At 40.1% G+C, this 24,182-nt stretch overlaps 1 protein-coding gene across 1 annotated transcript in view; it reads right to left on the reverse strand.

Moving 5' to 3' along the window:
* Nucleotides 1–2,179: 2,179 nt before the first annotated feature.
* LOC127091879 (uncharacterized) overlaps nt 2,180–24,182 on the reverse strand; it is a 40,052-nt gene continuing 18,049 nt past the window's right edge. Inside the window, exon 2 of the mRNA XM_051030605.1 lies at nt 2,180–2,281. Within this exon, the coding sequence (XP_050886562.1) occupies nt 2,180–2,281 (102 nt within the window). The remainder of the gene's footprint in view (nt 2,282–24,182) is intronic.

Raw genomic sequence — 24,182 nt, forward strand, 5'->3', positions numbered from 1 at the left:
CAACCATTATATGCATGTGATATAAGGATACATTATAGGTCATTTTGGACCAATGTCCTTGAACAAGTCATTTTCCCCAACTTCAAAAATGCATAACTCCATCATATTAAATCCAAATGAGGTCAAATTTATGACCATTTTTAAAGGATTTGAGATCACTACAACTTTTATGAATGAACTTTTCTCATTTGAAGCTCACATAAAATGTTAGCCAAGGTGGAATAAGTGAACATATGGCTTGACACTTTGAAATTTTTTTGACATATTTGATTTTCCCAACTTCCACCTCCAAATTCATCATGATCCAAGTTTCAAATGAAAAAGTGTTCAACACAAAAGTTGTTCCTCTTGATCTATCCTTTCTAAAAAGTCGAATTTCATCCCATTTGGACAAGATATGAGTGACTTGCGCATGGATGACCATTTGGCACAAGTGAGCTTGAAACTTTCATACATAATTGCATGGCTTACCAATGTGACTTCAGCAATGTTTGTATTTGTTTTTGGACCTAAAGAGATTATTACATGGGCCTATCACACACCCATGCACCCATGCAATGTACATTGCTATTTTTGGAACTTTGATTTCAAGTGGGCATTTAGCAATCATATGGCTATAAATAGAGACCCTTGTTATCAGAATTAAGGACCCTGTGCGCCATCTTTGAATCCCAATCTCCCAAACCCTCTTATTCAAAGGATAACCTTGATAATTTCCTTTGGAAATTGAGTTTGAATCTCACTGTTTTGAGATTCAAATCTCCAAGAGTCTTGTACCTTTTGCTGATGCATTTCCATTCCTTCAAGTGTCCTGAGCAAGATCAAGAGCAAGTGGAAGCAAGATCGAGTCTATAGAGACCTGCATTGAAGGTATTTTCCAGAAATTTTCATCTCTTCGATTCTCACTCAATTCTCCATAATCCTTCTTGATCTTTGGTTGTCTGAAGTCCTACCAATGTAGGCAACAAGATTGAGTTGTTTTGAGGACCACTTGATCTGCCATCTCAATTAATGAGGGAGATCAAGTGGTCCACATTTTTTACTATTTCCTGATTTTCATTTTATTTGGTTTATTTTCATTAATGAAATTCTGGTATCAGATATGAGATGTCGAAGGTAATGTCACGACACTAATATCTGAACAATATACACAGGATAAAAGATAAAGAACGGTAATGCAAGTGACACAAGCAATTGTTAACCCAGTTCGGTGCAAACTCACCTACGTTTGGGGGCTGCCAAGCCAGGAAGGAAATCCACTAAACAGAATTAGTTCAAAGACTCTCAGTAAACAACTTCAAGTTACAGTCTTTTCACCTAATCTCTACCCGTGTGACTTCACCTAAGAACTCTTAGATATGAGATCCTACTCACTCCCCCTCAATCACAGCAGTGATGTAAAACAAGTATGACAATGAAAAGAAGACACTCTTCAAGAACACATACTTGATCTTGCTTAAAAGCTTCAACCAAGTAAACACACACTCATGCTTCAAAGCTTAGAGTGGACAAATCACAACTCATAAGTCAGTCCAATTCAATCATTTATGGATGAATGAATGGCTCACAATACACACGACCACACAAGACTAAAACCCTTATTCTCTCTCAATATTTCGTTCGTTATTTCTTGTGTTTAAAACCAGGTATTCCATGCCCTTTTTATAAAAGTGTTTGGCTGGCTTGGACATCATAAAACCCTAAAACTATTTTCCATTCATATCTTCTCATGACAGCTGATTATATCTCGTTGGAAAATAAGTCAATCTGGTTGTAATTACTGATTGAATGGCGTGTTTGATCATCTCATCAATCACACAGAGATTAGCATAAAAAGCGCAATCACACAATACATAACATTTAGACTGAATGTTCTGTATACAAATGTCATGACACCAGGTCTGACATCTCAGTAAAATCCTGCACATTCACATTTTAAACACCCTGCAGGAACCTGTTATCTTATGTCAAGACAACACTTGTGACAACTTGTGAACAATATAGATTTTACCAAAATTGCTGCCAACACATAGAACCAACAAACTCCCCCTTTGGAAAATTTTGGCTAAAACATACATCAGACCATTTGGTTCACAAGAGAATAATCACATCAGCAGTTTAAGCAGTAGAAGTTATAAAACACACATTACTAGCTAGGATAGCAACTAGTAAACACATATTAAGCACACATGCGCTTGTGCTCCTTCTCCCCCTCGGTCTTCTCAACACAGATAACACCTTCAACAACACCTGTAACATACACCTCCTCATCTAACATCACCTGTACTAAACAGATTATCTCCAACATACATCATCTTCAATATCATCGGTCATCTGTTTATAGCATAACTACTTTAGCTACAGCTCCTTTAGCTACTTCTCCCCCTTTTTAGCCAAAAGAGACCAAAGAGACCAATGAGACAAAGTAAATTTCTATTAGTCAAATAGAATGTCACACAGAGTGTCAAAACATAATGTTAGGTGTTACATAACCACAAACAAACACAGCTCAACAAGCTGAGATAAAAATCCAGAAAAATCAAAAGGAACCAAAAAAAAATACATCAAGGCATAAAAACATGACTGCCCAAAAGAACCACCATCAGAACATCCAGAACAACACACCATCAGTACAGTGGGGGACAACTTCAATAACATTTAGTCAGAGGAGCTTGCATCTTCATCAACTTCAGACCCAGACCTGCCACTTGATTCATCTTGAGATTCAGACCTCTCACTAGAGGTTTGGGCTTCTGTTGCCTTGGCCTGTCCAACATTATCTCTATCAGCTTGATCCAAGCTTTCAATCAGAGCCTCCAAAGCTTCTTTCCTGGCTTTAGCTACCCTTATCCCAGTCTCCAATTCCTTACAAGTTTCTTTCAGTTCAATAATCATACCACCTTAAGAGGCTAGCTTCTTCACAACAGATGTCATGACAATGTCATTGACATGACTGCCTTCAAATAATTTATAATGAACTGACAGAGGAGGTTTTCTTCTACTAGGAAGATCATTTATGCTCATAATTCTAGGTTGTTGGCTCAGGATTATCCCACAAATCATTGAGGGAAACGATATGGGCAGCTTCACGACATTTGTAGAAGAATGTTTGACAATTTGTTCAAATATGAACCTACCATAATCAAACTTCAGCTTTGTTCGAACAACAAATATGAACCTTCCAAGAGCATTTGAGATTGTAGAGATGTGATTGGTTGGTACCCAGTTTGCTGACCCTATCTTGTGCAAGATAGCATACTTCACAGTTAGCTTTCCAGCAGGGAGATGCTTCTTGCTAGGCCATTCCTTGACCTGACTAGCAGTTATTTCCCTACAGACCTCATTGTCTGTGGCTTCTAGTTCACATGCACCTTCTGTTCCTCTTCCTAAGAACTTATTAATCACAGTTGGAGAAAAATTGATACACTTCCCTCTAACAAACACTTTACAAAACTCCTTGCTGTTTTTATCAGCAATGTCCTCAGGGATGTTCACCACAAATTCTTTCACCAGTCCTTCATAACACTGAGATAACCCAGCAACAATTTTCATTAATCCAGCAGATTTAATCAGGTTCATGACCTCTTTAACCTCCACAACATCCTTGCCCAGCTCTCTTTCCACAGCCACTCTTCTTTGGATTACAAACTTCCATTTCGCTGCTCCATCTTCAAGATGGAAGGAAATATTATCCAAGTGTACAACAACAACTTTTGTAGGGGATTTTCTAACAGTTGTCTTCTTGATAGGAGAGATGTCAGGGACATCTTCTTCAACATCTTCATCTGAGTAAGAACTTTCTCTTACTTTTCTCTTCTTCACCTCCACTTTGCTCCAAGACTTTGAGGGGCCTACAACAGTAGCCTTCTTAGCAGTTTTAGGTGTCATCATCTCAGCCACAGACCTTCCCTTTCTGGTCTTCATCCTCTTAGCCACACTAGGCTTCAAGTGATGAAGCAAACTATCATCTTCATCATCTGAACTCTCAACTTCTAGGTCAATCACCTTCTTAGCAGAGTCATGCTTCTTAGACTGAGAAGCATGGGCAGTAGGTGATGCCACAGATTTACTAGACAAAGTTTGCCCTAAAGAGCATAATCCTTCAGCAATTATATCTTTTTCAGACCTAAAGGAATCATCCTCCTTCTCATTGTGAGGTCCAACCTCAGGAGAGGGTCCCTTCTTGATAGAGGAGTAGAAATTTCCTTTACAGAGTGTCCTTCATTGAGGATCCTCGTGACAAGATTTCTAATGACACGATCAGTGTGATGCATGTCATCCTTAGAGCTATGGGTATTAGAACTGTTACCTTGAGTATGGCATGCAGTGGAGGAAGAACCAGGAGCGTCGCCTGGAATGATAGACAGGGGAATCACATCCAAAATATCTTCATTAAGAAAGTCCATAGAGGGTGTTTTATCTTTGTGCGCAGGTTTGGTAGTTTTAGAACCAGATGGTGAGGGATGTTGTGACATCTTGTTGTTCTTGTGGAAAGTTTTATGTTGCCCTAGCAGATAAGGTTGATGAAGTTAAAGGAAGGTAGAAATTTTTGAGTAGAGGCTGCGTGTGAAAAGGCTATAGATGGAAGTTCCAATACTAGGTGATGATTTACCATAAATGGGGCACTTTATTTTAGGTGGGCAGACAATATTTTTATTACCTTTTCCACTCCAAATTAATTGCTATAAATTCTCATGGACACAAATCCCTAATTTCCCTCTTAGACATTCAAATTGATTAGCATCCAAAGCCTTTGTAAATATATCATCTAATTGCATTTCAGTAGTAACATGCTCCAGGGCTACGATTTTCTCTTCCACTAGTTCTCTAATAAAATGATGACAAATATGAATATGTTTTGTCCTGATGTGCTGAATAGGATTCTTAGAAATATTTATAGCACTCAGGTTCTCACAGTACAATGTCATGACATCTTACGTGACATTGTATTCAGTCAGCATCTGTTTCATCCAAACCAGTTGAGAACAACTACTTTCAGCTGCTATGTATTCAGCTTCAGTAGTGGACAGAGACACACAATTTTGTTTCTTACTAAACCATGATATTAAGTTGTTCCCCAAGAAGAAACATCCTCCTGATGTGCTTTTCCTATCATCAGCACTTCCAGCCCAGTCAGCATCACAGTATCCAGTCAGCATAGATCCAGATCCATGAGTGTACAACATCCCATAGTCACTAGTGCCATTGACATATTTCAGTATCCTTTTCACTTGGTTTATGTGACTGACTGTTGGTTCAGCTTAATATCTAGCACAAACACCTACAGCAAAAGCAATGTCAGGTCTGCTTGTTGTGAGATATAGCAGACTTCCTATCATGCTTCTGTAGAGACTTTGATCTACACTAACACCATTTTCATCTTTGGAGACTTTCAGATGTGTAGGAGCAGGTGTTCTTTTATGACTTGCATTCTCGATGCCAAACTTCTTAACAATGTTATTGGCATATTTGCTTTGAGATAGAAAGATAGAATCTTCCATCTGCTTGACTTGTAGCCCAAGAAAATAGGTCAGCTCTCCAACAAGGCTCATTTCAAAATCAGACTGCATTTGTTTAACAAAATGTTCGACCATCTGATCCGACATCCCACCAAACACAATATCATCCACATATATTTGAGCCACCATGAGTTTTCCTCCTTTATTATTAACAAATAAGGTCTTATAAATGCCTCCCTTCCTGTATCCATTGTTAATGAGAAACACTGTGAGTCTATCATACCGAGCCCTAGGAGCTTGTTTCAAGCCATAGAGGGCTTTTCTCAACTTATACACATGCTTTGGAAGATTTGGATCTGTAAACCCTTTAGGTTGTTCAACATACACTTCCTCATTTAAGTAACCATTCAAGAAGGCACTTTTTACATCCATTTGAAATAGTTTAAACTTCAGAATACATGTCACTCCAAGCAATAGTCTAATGGACTCAAGGCGAGCTACAGGGGCAAATGTTTCATCAAAATCAACTCCTTCAACTTGAGTGTATCCTTGTGCTACTAATCTTGCTTTATTTTTAGTAACCACCCCTTGTTCATCAGATTTATTTTTGTAAACCCACTTTGTTCCAATAACATTTATTCCTTCAGGTCATGGAACCAATTCCCATACTTCATTTCTCTTGAATTGGCCTAACTCTTCCTGCATGGCATTGATCCAGAATTCATTAGTTAAGGCTTTCTTGACATTCCTAGGCTCAATCTTGGACATAAAACAACTATGTGAGATCACTTCCCTTGATCTAGTTGTGTCCCCTTTATTTGGGTCTCCTATAATGAGATCTTTGGGATGATCCTTCTGAATTCTGATGGAGGGTCCCTTATTAATTTTGTCAGCTTCAGGTTCAGCTTGAGTGAGTTCACTCTCATTACTTTTGTCTGGGAAATCAGCTGGGGCATCATTTAGAGATGTCTCAACATCGTTTGTGACATCAGTCTGTTGATCATCAACCACAATATTGATAGATTCCATCATTACTTTTGTTCTGGAATTAAAGACTCTATATGCTCTGTTGTTTGTTGAGTAGCCCAGAAATATTCCTTCATCACTCTTGGGATCCATCTTCCTTCTTTGTTCATGATTAGTCAAGATATAACATTTACTACCAAACACATGGAAGTATTTTACTGTAGGTCTTCTTCCTTTCCAAACTTCATATAAAGTAGTAGGAGTCCCTTTCTTCAAGGTTACTCTGTTGTGAATATAGCAGGCTGTGTTCATAGCTTCAGCCCAGAAGTGGTAGGGCAATTTCTTAGCATGAATCATAGCTCTGGCAGATTCTTGGAGAGTTCTATTTTTCCTTTCTACCACACCATTTTGCTGAGGGGTAATGGGAGATGAGAACTCATGACTAATTCCTTCAGATACACAGAATCCAGCAAATTTGTTGTTCTCAAATTCTTTCCCATGATCACTTCTGATTCTAATAACCTGACTTTATTTTTCTCTTTGAAGTCTTAGACAAAGATCTTTGAAAACTTAAAATACATCAGACTTTTCTCTTATAAAATTGACTCAGGTGTATCTGGAGAAGTCATCCACCACCACATAAGCATACTTTTTCCCACCAAGACTTTCCACCTGCATAGGTCCTATCAAGTCCATGTGAAGAAGTTCCAGCACTTTGGAAGTGGTGTCATGTCTGAGCTTCTGATGTGACATCTTTGTCTGTTTTCCAATCTGACACTCCCCACAAACTCTTCCTTCATCAATCTTTAAGTTTGGAATTCCTCTGACAACTTCAACAGATATAACCCTCTTCATTCCTTTAAGATGCAGATGGCCCAATTTTTGATGCCATATCTTCACTTCTTCTTCTTTGGCTAGAGTACACATTGATGAATAACCAGTTTCTTGAGAACTCCACATATAGCAGTTGTCCTTAGACCTGACTCCTTTCATGATCACTTCATTTTCTTTATTAGTAATCAGACATTCAGTTTTTGTGAAGTTTACAGTTAGACCTTGGTCACATAGTTGACTGATGCTTATTAGGTTTGCAGTCAGTCCTTTAACAGGTAGGACATTGTCAAGGTTAGGGACTCCATGGCAGTTTAGCTTTCCAATCCCCTTGATTTCACCCTTTGCTCCATCACCAAAGGTTACGTACCTGGTGGCATGAGGATGAAGGTCAGTTAGCAGGTTTTTGTTTCCAGTCATGTGTCTAGAGCATCCACTGTCAAAATACCAGTCTTCTTTGGCTGAAACTCTGAAGGAAGTGTGAGCTATTAGGTTAGTAATACCAGTCCTAGGAACCCATTGTTTTCTGTTGACAGTGATGTGACATTTGGGTCTAGGTTGATGATGAGAAGGACTAGGATAACCATACAACTTAAAGCAGAATGGTTTTATGTGACCAAATTTTCCACAGTAATGACATCTCCATCTTTGGTGTTTTCCTTTATGTTGTCTTTCCTTATGGTGTTGTGACACATGCTGTGACATCTTTGGTTTGCTACCAGTGTGACTACACTCAGGTTTGGATTCATTGAACCCAAGGCCAGACTTGTCTCCTGCCATTTTTCCAGTCTGGAGAATTTTGTCTAAGGTGTCAGATCCATTGCTTAGCATTCTGACATACTTTGTCATCTCATCCAGTTTGGAGTTCAAGAACATTGTTTCAGTCTTTAACTTAGAGATGGTTTCCAAGTGTTCTGCCTTCTCATTCTCCAGTTGTGTTATCACTTTCTTCTGACTTTCCACTTGTTGACACACTTCTTCACTTCTGTGACATAACTTTCTATAGTTATTGACTAACTCATCAAAGGTTACTTCATCATCACTTGAGTCTTCATCAGAACCCCATCTTCTAGTCAATGCAGTCACAAGATTTGCAGACTCTTCTGTTTCACTTTCATCAGACCAAGTAGCAGCAAGACTCTTCTTCTGTTTCTTGAGGTAGGTCCCACATTCAGCTCTAATGTGTCCATGCCCATCACATTCATGGCACTGAACTCCTTTTCCTTCTTTGGACTTTTCATCAGATCGTGTTCTTCTTCCAGCATTATTGGACCTACTGATGTCAGATGAGATGTTCTTGACATTAGACTTAGACCTTACATCCATCTTTTTCAGAAGTTTGTTGAACTGTCTTCCTAATAATGCTACGTCATTTGCCAGATCTTCATCAGTATCTTGACCACTTTCTTCCTCTTTCTCTCCAGATTTTGACATGAAGGCTATGCTTTTGACTTTCTTTTCAGATCCATCACACATTCCCAACTAAAATGTTTTGAGGGATCCAATTAGCTCATCCACTCTCATATTGGAAATGTCTTGAGACTCTTCTATAGCTGCCACTTTCATGGCAAATCTCTTTGGAAGTGACTTGAGTATTTTCCTCACTAGTTTTTCATCTGACATCTTCTCACCCAGGGCTCCTGAGGGATTAGCAATTTCAAGGATATTCATATGAAATTCATGAATATATTCATCTTCTTTCATCCTCAAATTTTCAAACTTGGTAGTGAGCAGCTGCAGTTTAGACATCTTCACTCTAGAGGTGCCTTCATGAGTGGTTTTGAGAATATTTCAAGCATCTTTAGCCACCTCACAGTTGTTCACCAATCTGAAGATGTTCTTATCAACCCCATTGAATATAGAATTCAATGCTTTAGAGTTCCCAAGGGCTAGATCATCCTCCTCCTTGGTCCATTATTCCTCAGCCTTCTTATCAGTTGTAACTTCTCCTTCCTTAGTAATAACTGGATGTTCCCAGCCTATTAAAACAGCCTTCTAAGCCTTATTATCCAAAGATTTCAAGAAGGCTACCATTCGAGGTTTCCAGTAGTTATAGTTGGATCCATCCATAATAGGTGGTCTATGAACAGATCCTCCGTCTCTATCCATAGTACCAGAAAGTAACATCCCTAGATCTCACCCAGAACCAGAGCAGGATGTCTGCTCTGATACCAATTGAAATTCTGGTATCAGATATGAGATGTCGAAGGTAATGTCACGACACTGATATCTGAACAATATACACAGGATAAAAGATAAAGAACAGTAATGCAAGTGACACAAGCAATTGTTAACCCAATTCGGTGCAAACTCACCTACGTCTAGGGGCTACCAAGCCAGGAAGGAAATCCACTAAACAGAATTAGTTCAAAGACTCTCAGTAAACAACTTCAAGTTACAGTCTTTTCACCTAATCTCTACCCGTGTGACTTCTACCTAAGAACTCTTAGATATGAGATCCTACTCACTCCCCCTCAATCACAGTAGTTATGTAAAACAAGTATTACAATGAAAAGAAGACACTCTTCAAGAACACATACTTGATCTTGCTTAAAAGCTTCAACCAAGTAAACACATACTCATGCTTCAAAGCTTAGAATGGACAAATTACAACTCAAAAGTCAGTCCAATTCAATCATCTATGGATGAATGAATGGCTCACAATACACACGACCACACAAGACTAACACCCTTATTCTCTCTTAATATTTCATTCATTATTTCTTGTGTTTAAAACCAGGTATTCCATGCCCTTTTTATAGAAGCGTTTGGCTGGGCTTGGACATCATAAAACCCTAAAACTATTTTCCATTCATATCTTCTCATGACAGCTGATTATATCTCGTTGGAAAATAAGTCAATCTGGTTATAATTACTGATTGAATGGCGCGTTCAATCATCTCATCAATCACACAGAGATTAGCATAAAAAGCGCAATCACACAATACATAACATTCAGACTGAATGTTCTATATACAAATGTCATGACATCGGGTCTGACATCTCAGTAAAATCCTGCACATTCACATTTTAAACACCCTGCAGGAACCTGTTATCTTATGTCAAGACAACACTTGTGACAACTTGTGAACACTTTAGGTTTTACCAAAATTGCTGCCAACACATAGAACCAACAATTAATTCATATTAATTTTAATATTGATCCAAAAAATATGAGAGTTTCACCGAAAAAATTTAAATAAATTCCTCTTTCATTTTCTGAATTAAAATTATTTTTTGGATCATTATTGATATTTTTCATGATTTAATTGTTTTTGTGATTATTTTTAATTATTTAAAAATAGTTTTAAGTTTCCAAAATTAATGAAATTTTTTCTCCAAGGTCCTTTGACCTTGTTTGACCTATGATAAATCTCATGGCCATTTATTTGGTGTTTTGATGATGTTTTAGGATTTTGACCAACCATAATTTTATTTAATGCATTATTTAATTGATTTTATTTGTTTAAATGCAAAATAAATTGTGTTGATCTTTTGATATTGACTTGTTGAGTTTGACTTGTGTTTTTGGGCCTTGGTCAAGGTTGATTTGACTTTGTTGAGTTAAAATCATTGGATTTAGGGGATTGAAGAAATATACATTTCATCTCCCAAAATGAATGAATAATTTTAATTTGATAAAAGTCCTCCTTTGACCAATTTATGTTGATCCCATTTTCCCCTCCCTCTTCATCTCAATCCCATTCTATTCTCATTCATTTCATGGACCTATGATGTCTCTATATCCTAAGGCTAGTTGATTGCAAAATCAACATAAGTGTGGATGAGATTAGGTCCACCCCTTTTGTATATTCTTTTAGGTGTGGTATGTTTTAGAAGTATGGTTCATAATACCATATCTCTAACATGCATTAACAATAAAATTTCTATTGCTCGGCCTCAAATAGTTGTGACTTCTACATAAGTCCAATTATGATTGCTTAATATAGCGGTAAATTGTTGACACAAAGGCATAACATTCTAGTAAGTGAGATTGTAAGTCTCTCCTCTTTCATGGTATTGTGTGGAAACTTGGCCCTTTTTCCTTCCTTTGGAAGATGTCTTGGTTCAAGGATCCATGCTTATGAATAGTGGGTTGAGTGTTCTCTAAAGAATGACTTAAACAAAAAAAAGCAAAAGCAATACTAACTTCTAATCAACTAACAACTAACATTTAATTTCAAGCCATTTACTTTTATGCACTTTAATTTTAAGTTTTTATTCATTTGCCATTATTCATACCATTTAACTTGTTTACTTTAATGACATTTTCACTTTGCTCATTTAGGCCTTATCTTGTGATTATATTGTGATTGTATATACTTGTTTGTGTTTATGATCTTTTAACCTTAATGTACATAATAACAACAAAAACCCTAAAAGACATTTGTGTGGACTATTGGATTGCTCTGAGACATTGGACTTAGAATTAGGCAACACTCCCTATGCAAAAGGACTTGGCCAATGCCAACTTTCATGAAACCAAGTGCTTGGGATTTGAAACTTCATCTGAAGCAAGTATTGTGATCTCATATGAGTTCATCTGCCACATGGTCTTATTGAAGTTGTTACTTTGAACCCGTGTCTGGTACCTATCTTTGAATTCATTTGATGCATGAGAGATTATGAAGAAGATCATGGAGTTTCTAAGCTTGGATGTGGATATCTTTATTTGATGCCTTACTCTTCATCTTACTATTTGTGTATTGATATTTCTTGATTCTAAAGTCCAAGGGAAATTTGGGTTTCTATATGACATTCTTGTCTATTGGATTGCATCTCATTGGTCAGATCTTTTCAACTCTTAACTTTTAATTTTTGCTTAGGGTTAGTCTCTTCATCTCTTCCCCACTTCTTAAATTTCAAATCTTTCCCTCCTTTTAAAACCTTCTTTGCTTATGTTTTCTAAACTTAGACTTTATTTCCAATTAGAAACTTTGGCCTTATGCCATTGCATTTTAAAAAATCTTTCTTAATCAAACTTGTAAATGAACCTAATTATACCTGACTTAACATTTCAAAAGACAAAAAGAAATAACACTCATTCAAACCTTTTTAGGCCTTTTGTGCCTTTGATAAACCTAAATTTTTGTTAAAAGCAATGCATCCCCTTTGAAATTGTTACCACAAACTACGAGGTTTTGATCCCTCATTTTATGTTGGTACGTAAGCACAAGTCCGAAGATATTGTCAAACACAAAAATATAATTAATGAATTCTTTTCTCATCCATCCACTCCATTTATTGCAAACATCATTTTATACCAAAAAACATACGCACACAAAAAAGGGCTCCCTAGAAGTACCTAGGACACTTTTGGTGCTAACACCTTCCCTCTGTGTAACCAACCCCCTTACCTGTAATCTCTGGCATTTTATTAGTTTTGATTTGAAAACTTCTTATATGTGGGTTTTGTTCGTACTTTTCCCTTTTACATTGGAAACAATAAAAGCGCGGTGGCGACTCTAGTTTAATTGACGTTGAGTTTGTCCATAGCTTAATGGTCATGAATTTACCGCTATAGGTACATAGGCACAAGTCTGAAGGTCTTGTCAAACACAAAAATATAATTAATGAATTCTTTTCTCATCCTCACACTCTATTTATTGCAAACATCATTTTATACTAAAACACATACACACATAAAAAAGGGCTCCCTAGGAGTACCTAGGACACTTTGGGTGCTAACACCTTCCCTCTGTGTAACCAACCCCCTTACCTGTAATCTCTGGCATTTTATCTGTTTTGATTTGAAAACTTCTTATCTTTGGGTTTTGGTCGTACTTTTCCCTTTTCCTTTCGAAACAATAAAAGCGCGGTGGAGACTCTGGTTTTATTGACGTTAAACTTATTCATAGTTTGATGGTCATGAATTTACCGCTACACTCACCATCCATATTTGTAAGAATCAAGGCCACACCATAGAAGGATTTATTGACAACATACGGGCCATCATAATTAGGAGTCCACTTGCCCCTAGAATCAGATATGAAATATTGAATCTTTTTAAGCACAAGGTCACCTTCTCTGAATACGCGAGATCGAACCTTCTTGTCGAATGCTTTCTTCATTCTCTGCTGATATAACTGACCATGGCATAAAGCCGTCATCCTCTTTTCTTCAATCAAATTTAGTTGGTCATACCTGCTTTGACACCATTAAGCTTCGGATAACTTAGATTCCATCAAGATACGCATTGACGGGATCTTTACTTCTATTGGGAGTATTGTTTTCATGCCATAAAGAACAGAAGATAGGGTTGACCTTGTTGAAGTCCGGACGTACGTACGATATCCATGTAGAGAAAAGGGGAGCATCTCATGCCAGTCCTTATAAGTCACTACCATCTTCTGAATGATCTTCTTGATGTTCTTGTTGGCAGCTTCAACAACACTGTTCATCTTAGGTCTGTAGGGAGAGGAATTATGATGTTCAATCTTGAACTCTTCACACATTTCCTTCATCATTTTATTGTTCAGGTTTCAACCATTATTAGTGATGATTCTGCTTGGCACACCATAACGGCAAATAAGTTGATTCTTGATAAATTTGACTACCACCTGCTTGGTCACATTGGCGTATGAGGCTGATTTAACCCACTTTGTGAAATAATCAATAGCCACCAGAATGAAATGATGTCCGTTGGAAGCTTTGGGCTCAATCATACCAATCATGTCGATGCCCCACATAGAGAAAGGCCATGGAGAGGAGAGAATGTTGAGAAGATTCGGAGGTACATGTATCTTGTCAGCATAAATCTAGCATTTGTGACACTTCTTCACATACTTGCAACAATCAGCTTCCACTGCCAGCCAATAGTAACCCGCTCTTAATATTTTTTTAGCCATTGCATGTCCGTTGGAATGAGTATCAAAAGAACCTTCGTGAACTTCTTGCATTAACAGGTGTAGCACCTCAAATTTGCACCTCCCATTTGTATATACATTTCATTTTTAGGTCATTAGGATTGCATTAGCATTGCATAGTTCATTACATCTCATCAGGCAAGACTGGTCAGGAGATTCAGCTGTGCAAGGCAACAAGAGCATTTTCCATGAGATCAAAGCCCTAGGGTTGGTACATTGAGCTTACATGACCCCAAGGATCATTTTGAATTAGCTTGGCCAAGTGTTGAAGGCTCAGAACTCATCAGTACATGATCAATTCATCTGAGGCCCATAGAAGTCAACAGCAAAGTCAACTGTGGATTTGAAGGTGGGAAGTGGTTAGAGATGATTCATTCATGTTCAAACAAGTCTCATTTTACATTTCAAACATCAACATTGAAGAATTTGAGGTCAGGTCAAGACTTTCCAAAAATAGCAGGTGACCTGTAATTTGAACTTTCCAAAAATGGAAAGATTTTGGACCAACTTCAACTCAAGATTACATCATCAAGAAAGCTTCAAATGAAATTTTGTCCAACATGAAAGTTGAAGATCTTTCTCTCCCATTTCCAAAAAGTCCAAGATCATGAATTTCTCATGTGTGGTTAAGGAGATATGATCCAATCATGGCAAAGTGTGTTTCAAAATTCAAATGAGCATAACTTTTTAACCAAAGCTCCAAAATGAGTGGTTCTTTTTGCATTTTGATCCTTATAACTTGTAGTTTCCAAACATACCATCACATGACTTAAATTTCCTTTTCATGGGCATGTGCTTATTCATGAAGTTTTTGGAAGAAAATTGCATAACATCATATTGAATGATCATGAGCATACAAAACCAATCCTAAAGCTTGCATGGACTTATTTTAAATGGATTTGGGCCAGAAATTGGTACTGTTCACGTGCTTCCCATGCATGGAGGGTGAAAAACTCATTTTGCACTTACACCTTCAAAGTTGCTAATCACCTTTGGCTTTGGCTTAAACATGATTTAAACATCATTAGCATGAAGTATAAATGGATAATCATAACTGTTTCCACCATTAGCTGCAATTTCAGATCTAGATCCAAAAATCACCAAAACTTTTCTCTCAATTTTTTTTTGCAAATTCTTCAAACAAGAGCATGTTTTATTGATTGATTTGTAATGAGGAAGCATTGTTAAGCAAGATTGGACGTGGAATTGGAAGGAATCGTGCCATATTTGTTCATGTGCAAAGCTTGAAGGTTCCATGGAAATCGCAAATTGAGCTGGATTCAGTTGTGTTAGAGCATTCAACTCATCATCAATCACTTCAATAAGCATTGTGGAGGAGATTTGAGGCTTGGCTGAGCTGGTAGCACGCAATTCCAGGTTCTGCTCATCAAGAAGGTCAGGTTTCGACCTCTTTAATTCTCAAAATCTTTGTGATATTTGTGTAGATCCTTCATTGGTGATGATGTTGATGTAAATTTTGAGTGAATTGGTGCATTGTACACGAAGTTATGCTGGATTCAAGTTTTGATGTAATTTTTTCTTTTGTTCGATTTGCTCTTGATATGATGATTCATGCTTAGCTTTTGTTTGATTCGTTATCACCATTGAAAGATCTACAAAATGATGTATTTGATTTTGAATTCTGGAGAATTTTTCTGGAAATCACATGAACCTCATGCATTGTTCATTGGCTGCGTGAGGAAGAAGATGAAGATCATCTTTCAGCCACGGTTTTGTGCTTCTGGAAACGTTTTTCTGGTTTGCATGTGTGTCCTAGGGCTTGTTATCCATTGGTCCATGTGTTTGCCTGGCTTGCAGTTTGATTGGCCCTGAACGCTTTGACCCGTGCCACTCAGCAGTTGACTGCTGAATCAGCAGGCCAGCGCATAAGTGAAACGGTGCGTTTCATCTTATGGCGCGCCACAATTCAAAATTGGCCATGGTTCGAATCCGGCTGAGTGTAGTTTTTCAAATGCCTTGCCATTTATTCATTTTCCCTCCTTTTCTTATGCTATGAGCTCTACTTGTTTTTTTTATTTTTCTCAACTTCAAAAAATCATTATAAATAGGAAAATGCACCAATTGATCCCCAATTTTTTGCACAATGATCCTTATCCTGTCTACGTTTTTATGATTATTGAATTGCAAATTGTGCCTGGCTTGAAAAATCATTTGTCCTAGGGTGATTGAACATGTGTCCATTTATGCTATTGCCTTGTTCCTTTCATCATAAAATGCTTGTTCCTTATCCAATGCTTCTGAAATTTTGGGTGTGGATTCTAGACATGTTGATGAACATTTTGGCTTTGGTTTGAGATTTTTCCCATGCTCCCATTTTGTTTTATGCTCATGCTAACTTGGTGTGACAATTTGTGTCACACATGTGATTGTCTTGATTGTGCTATGTGATTGCCATGCCTAATGATGTCCAATGCTTCTGATTTTTTGGGTGATGTATGTTATGGATGTCTAGATTGCTCATGATTTTTTCCAGATTTTTTGGTATCATTTCTGTTTTGATTGAGATTTTTCATTCCTGTTGACCATTTGGATGCTTTGAAAATGCCTTTGACTTCACTTGATCATGAAATGCATTTGGTTAATGATTTTGATATGAGCCTTTTTAGGATATGTCAATAAGTGTTTGAGGTTGTTTCATGTCAAGTTTGAGGATCTGTTTTGAATTTTTTCTCCATCTTTGACCCTAGGCTTTGACCTAGTGGTTTGTGGCTTACATGTGGGTTTTGATTTCAGGTTTAAACATCCAAGTCCATAGTTGATGATGCTTACTCATTTGAGCATTGATGTTTGCTCTTGATTACTAACACTTGTGTGTTTTGTAGGTTGATGCTAACTCATTTGAGTTTGCCTTGTGGCTTGCACATTGTGAACATTGTCTGTCTGTTTGTTATTGCATGTTGATTGTTTGTCTGTACAGTTGAACTGATTGGTTTAGATTCTTCACAGGTACCTAAGTTGCTTATAATTCATTTGAACTTGCTTTGCTAGCTTGTGGTTTGCTTAACCACTGAGGTATAATTCCTTTGACTTCATGTAGTCTGGAAGACCTGTCCTGTTATGTGGGCAGGCACCTGTCTGAAGCCCTCCTTAAGAGGCAATGCTTGTGAATGTTTAATTTTGTGCCAAGCAGGTAAAGACCTCTTAGAAGGCAATTGGCAGATAAAAGGGATGTGCAATCCATCCCCTGCTATTCAGTTGTATCATTCACTTTGCTCACACACCATGTGTTGATGCATTGTGGATAATAACCCAAGATCATGTTGTGTCAGTCATTTGTGGAGAAGAGTTCCCACATTCTGGACTCCCACACTTTCATTTGTCTGAAGCTCTCCCAGGCCAGGGATAAGAATTGTGAGGTCTTACCCTCACTTCCCATTTCATCTGCTTCACCCTAACTCTCAATGTTAGGGTTAAGAGCTAACCACGCCCTTTTCCAGCTGGCTTGTTTGTCGAGGTTGACATGACCCCTTGACTAAAGCCTAGCCTTGTGTGAGCCACTTGTTTGTATATAGTGTGTGTGCTTGCTTTTGTGCTTATGTTTGTTTGTGCTGTTTAGGCTAGCTTGCTTCCTGTGCAAGTTAGGATAGAAGCCTCAACATAGGGATAGTATGCATGACAACTTCTAGGCTCGAGTCGTAGTCTCCCTAGTAGTTTGTTATCTCCCTTGTCTCTGGTTAGGATAGAAGTTCTTTCCCTGTTAAGGGGAACTACGTCGCCCTGATCCTCATACCAGATGAGGTACGTAGGCAGGAGATGAGCTGATCTCTCTGGGCGCCCTTTTCTTTTTCAACCCTTTGTGTTTGTTGGAGTCTGACGTAAGTCCAGCGATTGGCAGTTGGTTTCCTGTGTCTTGTTTGCTTGTTGGAGTCTGACATAAGTCCAGCGATTGGCAGTTGGTTTCCTGTGTGTGTGTTTGTTGGTTCAGAGTCTGATGTAAGTCCAGCGATTGGCATTCGGTTTCCATGTTTGCCTGTTTGTGTTGGAGTCTGACATAAGTCCAGCGATTGGCAGTCGGTTTCCTGTGTGGTTTTGTTTGGCGTGCGTTAGTCGAGCTACGAGTGCTCTGATTCTTCTCCGGTCAGAGAAGATACGTATGCATAGGATGCGACATCATAGCGAGCACGTTTCCCATGTCCTGAACTACGTCGACTCTGATGTCTGTGTCTGACAGGCTACGTAGGCCCAGGATGCGGTATCCTGCCGAGTCCCGTTTCTTCCGTCTTTCTGTGTTTGCTTCCAGCCTTTTGCAGTTTTGAGTAGTTTTTAGCAACCTTATCCTTTCTTTTGAGCGTGGATCCCGTCGAGTACGACGGATGCGTAGGGGTGCTAATACCTTCCCTTCGCACAACCGACTCCCGATCCCATCTCTCTCTGGTCGCGAGACCATGTCTTTTCCAGGTTTACTTCGAGCGTTTCCTTTCCCTCCTTTGGGATAAATCACGCACGGTGGCGGCTCTGTTGTTTCGTTTCCCCACCGGTTTTTCGCGTAATGCGACAGCTGGCGACTCTGCTGGGGATAAAGAGAAGTTGACCTCTTGCTGGTCCATCTTCCCTAAGCAAGTCACTCCTATCGCTCTTTAGGATAGGGTTTGGTTGCTTTTGCTGTTTCATTTATTGCACTTATTTGTTTATGTTTGCATTTATGCTTGCATTTATGTTTGCATTTATCATATTTTCATCTGTGCTGGCTGTGTTTGTCTCTCTGTCGGGGTGGGAGTTACATGAGGTAAAAGGCCCAATACCCAGGCTATGAGTGAACTCTAGGACACCTAGGAATAAAGTGATTCTTGGGAAGCGGGTGGTATTGCGCCACTTAGCGGAACATGATATCACGAGCAGTTCAGATCCTGATGGGGTATTATCGGTACATACATTTGGTGTGTACATGATGATATTCTATGAAAGGGTTGTTTATCCTGCGTTTCTCTTGACCTTACCTTGGCCTAGATTACACCCGTGAGTGGGGAGGGAATGATCATTTTTACAGGTACCGTTGGTGACTTGTTGGTGACTCTTGGGTCCTGTTGGTGACTATTGGGTCAGAATTGTGGGTCTCAGATGACTTTGGGTCTCAGATGAATTTGTGGTTCCGAATTCAAGCCGAAGCTTTGAACCTGTGCTCCGAGATGCACAGCCAGCCAGTCGTGTCTGCATCATTTGCATCATAGCATATTTATTTTCAAAAAAATAATGCAATAAAAAAAATCAAAAAGAAAGAAAAAGAAAAAGCTAATATCCTCATGCATATCATGTCTCAGGTTCATTCAGGAGTCTATTCACTGTGAGAGATGGCATTCGCTCCCGAATTGAAGAGGAAGACTTGCACCTACAGTTTTCACCGTGAGCCATTGACGTCTTTGATAGAGTTGAGCAACTTGGTGACCGGCGGTAATCAGAAAGTGTTTGTTGATCAGTATGGGGATTTGTTGACACTGTTGAAGATGGTGGTAGATCCAGTGCCGTTGCAGACTCTTCTACAGTTCTATGATCCGGAGCTCCGTTGCTTCACCTTCCAGGATTATCAGTTAGCACCCACTCTTGAAGAGTACTCCATTCTGATGAATGTTCCGATCAGGTATCAGGTTCCTTTCTTGGATGTTCCGAAGGAGGTTGATTTCAGAGTTGTTGCCAGAGCTTTTCATTTGAGTATCAAGGAAGTGAGTGACAATTGGAAGTCGAGTGGTGATGTGGTAGGGTTGCCTGTGAAGTATTTGTTGAGGATGGCTAAAGAAGAAGCAAAGAAGGGAAATTGGGAAGCTTTTCATGCTCAGTTGGCTATCATGATTTATGGGATTGTGTTGTTCCCAAGTATGCCTAACTTTGTGGACTTTGCTGCAGTCACTATCTTCCTTGGAGGAAATCTGGTTCCTACTTTGTTAGCTGACACTTACTATGCTATTCACAGCAGGCATGGTAAGGGTGGAGCTATCAGATGCTGTCTCCCTTTATTGCTCAGATGGTTCTTGTCTCTTCTGCCAGTCAGTGGACCTTTTGTGGATGCTCAGAGCACTCATAAGTGGACTCAGAGTATTATGTCTCTTACCTCCTATGATATCAGGTGGCAATCTTACCGAATGGATGTGCGTAATGTCATCATGAGTTGTTGAGAGTTTCGTAATGTGCCACTTGTAGGGACTAAGGGTTGCATCAATTACAACCCGGTTCTTTCTCTTCGCCAGTTGGGGTTTATGATGAATGGAAGACCACTTGATGCTGAGATAGCTGAGAGTGTATATTTTGAGAAGCGGAGTGACCCTGCTAGATTGGAGCAAGTGGGAAGAGCTTGGAGGACCATTGGTGTCAAGGATGGAGCTGTATTAGGGAAGAAGTTTGCAGTTGCTATGCCTGACTACATTGATTGGGTCAAGAAGAGAGTGGAGACTTTGTTGTTGCCCTATGATAGGATGGAGTCTTTGCAAGAACAACCACCTTTGATCCTTGCTGAGAGTGTACCTGCTGAGCAGTACAAGCAAGCCTTGATGGAGAATCGTCGGTTGAAAGAGAAGGAACAAGATACCCAGATGGAGCTTTACAAAGCCAAAGCTGATAATTTGAATTTGGCTCATCAACTCAAGGGCCTGCAAGGTGAAGATGTTGGTAGACTGAAGGGCAAGAAGAGGTCCTATGAGGAGATGGAGACCTTGTTGAATGCAGAACACCGTGAGTGCTTGAGGTTGCAGAGAGCTGAAGCCAGTTATCAGAAGAAGATAAGAGACCTGGAAAAGCAACTTAGGGACAAGGACATCCAATTGAAGAAGGAGGTAGACCTAAGACGTGCATCAGAGGGCCAACTTGGAGGAGAAGTTGTGGAGCTCATAAGACAACTGAAGAAGAAGTTCACTCCTCTGCCAGAGTGTTCAGAATGCGACCTGTTGATAGACCAGTGCCAGTATCTGAAGACTCTCATTCCTGGAGGACATCTTTCCTAGCTTGTATCTGTTGTTTATGTTGAGAATCACCTCCAGGCTTGTTGGATGGGACTCATTGTTGTACTCTGGTCATTTGGATCTTTGTCTGAACATTGTTGTATAATCCTTGTTGCTCATGTCTATAGATGAGATTGTTGATGTTTCACTTTGTGCTCATTATCCTGTGTATGCTGCTGCTTTGTTGTTCATTGCAGGTTGCCATTTCTTGAAAGATGAATTAGGCTCTTGAATGCCTGAGAAATGAACATATCATGTGCATCATACGCATCATTAGCATCATACACATATCATTTTGCATTACATGTGTTCTTGATCGAGACTTCTCACTCTGGTTCCTGTTTTAGGCAGGATTGTTGATCAACGTCCGCACCGCTACGCAACCCGGTTGAATCAACAGAGGAACATGGACCAAGTGCAAGCTGAGTTGGCTGAGATGAGGGCTAACATGGCCCAATTCATGACGATGATACAAGGGGTCGTTCAAGGGCAAGAGGAGCTGCATGCCTTAGCCCAGAGACAGGAAGTTGTGATTATGCCACCCAGCCGTGCTTCACCAGTGGGTGTACCTGTGAATGATGGTGTTGTTGCTGCTGCTCCCGGCAATGATTACGCCGTGGGTGATGATTTGAGAGGAATTCGAATTAATGGACAGCCTCTTGCTGCAGAGACTGTTAATGCCAAAGCAACCCGTGCTCCCGTTCGCCATCCTGCTCCGCTAGTTGACAGGCAGGAAGACATGTTCACACTGCTCAGTGAAGATGATGAGGTTGTAAGAGTTGAAGAGAGGGATCGGAAAGTGGATGCCCTTGCTGAGAAGATCAGAGCCATGGAGTGTCAAAACTCTCTGGGGTTTGATGTTACGAATATGGGCCTGGTGGAAGGATTGAGAATTCCCTACAAGTTCAAAGCGCCTTCTTTTGATAAATACAACGGTACTTCTTGCCCTCGTACCTATGTGCAGGCCTATTATAGGAAGATCTCTGCTTATACAGACGATGAGAAGATGTGGATGTACTTCTTCCAGGATAGCTTGTCTAGAGCTTCCTTGGACTGGTACATGGAGCTGAAGAGAGAATCCATTCGAAGTTGGAGAGACTTGGGTGAGGCCTTCTTGAGGCAATACAAGCATAATATGGACATGGCGCCGAGCCGGACTCAGTTGCAGAGTCTATGTCAGAAATCTTGAGAGAGTTTCAAGGAGTACGCCCAGAGATGGCGTGAATTAGTTGCACGGGTGCAACCTCCTATGCTGGAAAGGGAGTTGACCGATATGTTTATCGGGACTTTACAAGGTGTGTTTATGGACCGGATGGGAAGTTGCCCATTCGGTAGTTTCTCTGACGTGGTAATTTGTGGAGAGAGGACAGAGAGCCTTATTAAAGCTGGAAAGATTCAGGATGCTGGTTCCTCATCTTCAAAGAAGCCATTTGCTGGGGCACCTCGCAGAAGGGAGGGTGAGACTAATGCGGTGCAACACCGGAGGAATGTGAGCAGAGGGCAATATCGCCAGGTTGCTGCTGTAACCATCCCAACACCTCAACCACGACAACAGCAACAACAGAGAGTTCAACAACCACAACAACCACAACAACAACGTCCTTTTCAGCCGAGACCGAGGATGCCGGATCGTCGTTTCGACCCGTTGCCTATGACATACGCTGAATTGCTGCCCGAATTGCTCCGATTAGGGTTTGTTGAGTTGTGCACTATGGCTCCATTGACAAAGATACCACCTGGGTATGATGCCAACGTTCGTTGCGATTTCCACTCTGGTGCACCGGGGCACCATATTAAGAATTGTCGGGCTTTCCATCATAAGGTCCAGGACTTGATTGACGCCAAAACTATCAATTTTGCTCATGTGCCTAATGTTGTGAACAACCCTATGCCTCAGCATGGTGCGCATAGGGTGAACAATGTGGAAAGGAAGGAGGCCGAAGATTTGGTGGTCAGTGTTGATGAGATTCGGACACCGTTGGTGGTTGTGAAGGATCGTCTGTTGAGTGGGGGAGTATTCCCGGGCTGTGATCAGGGTTGTTCAGAGTGTGAAGATGCAGTGAATGGTTGTGACAAGTTGAAGACTGGTATCCAGAATCTGATTGATGAGGGTTGTCTATAGTTTAGTCGGGCCGTGAAAGATCGTGGGGTGGTGTCAACTGTCACCATTTATTTCAAACCGTCAGAGGGACGTTGCCAGAGAACCGTCAGTGCACCTACAACCGTTGGTACTCCTGTTACCATTTCTGCTCCAGTAACTGTCAGTGCTTCCACTACTATTGTTGTGTCTGGCAGAAGGACTGTTGAGAATAGTAGGGTCGTGTCGTGGAAGTATGACAATGCTTATCGCAGCAACAGAAGGGCTGAAAGTCAGGCAAGGCCAGTTAATCAGTCTCTAGTGACTATTGGTGTGCCGAGCAGAGCTCCTGTGACTGTTGGTCCAGTTGTGGACAATGTAGGAGGACCTGGAGGGTTTACCAGGAGTGAACGTCTGTTCGCACCGCAACCTTTAAGAGATAACAATGCTGAGGCACTCGCCAAAGCTAAAGGTAAGCAGGCTGTGGTTGATGAAGAACCAGTACAGAAGGGGGCGCCTGAGGGTTCGTTCGAGAAAGATGTGGAGGAGTTTATGAAGATAATTAAGAAGAGTGACTACAAGATTGTAGATCAGCTGAATCAAACTCCATCCAAGATTTCTATACTCTCATTGTTATTGTGCTCTGAGGCACACCGTAACGCCTTGCTGAAGATGTTGAATCTGGCTTATGTGCCTCAAGAGATTTCTGTCAACCAATTGGAGGGTGTGATTGCCAACGTCAGTACGAGGCATGGATTGGGGTTCACAGACTTGGATCTGACGCCTGAAGGTCGTAACCATAATAAGGCCCTGCATATCACTATGGAGTGCAAAGGCGCAGTATTGTCACATGTGCTGGTGGATATTGGCTCGTCTTTGAACGTGTTGCCTAAGAAGATTCTAAGCAAGATAGATGTTGAAGGGGTTGTGCTCACTCCGAGTGATCTTATTGTTCGTGCGTTTGACGGATCCAAACGGTCTGTTTTTGGTGAAGTCACGTTGCTACTGAAGATTGGCCCGGAAGTTTTTGATATCA

The sequence above is a fragment of the Lathyrus oleraceus genome, chromosome 1 (genome assembly GCF_024323335.1).
Source record: "Lathyrus oleraceus cultivar Zhongwan6 chromosome 1, CAAS_Psat_ZW6_1.0, whole genome shotgun sequence".
In the NCBI taxonomy this organism is placed as follows: domain Eukaryota; kingdom Viridiplantae; phylum Streptophyta; class Magnoliopsida; order Fabales; family Fabaceae; genus Lathyrus; species Lathyrus oleraceus.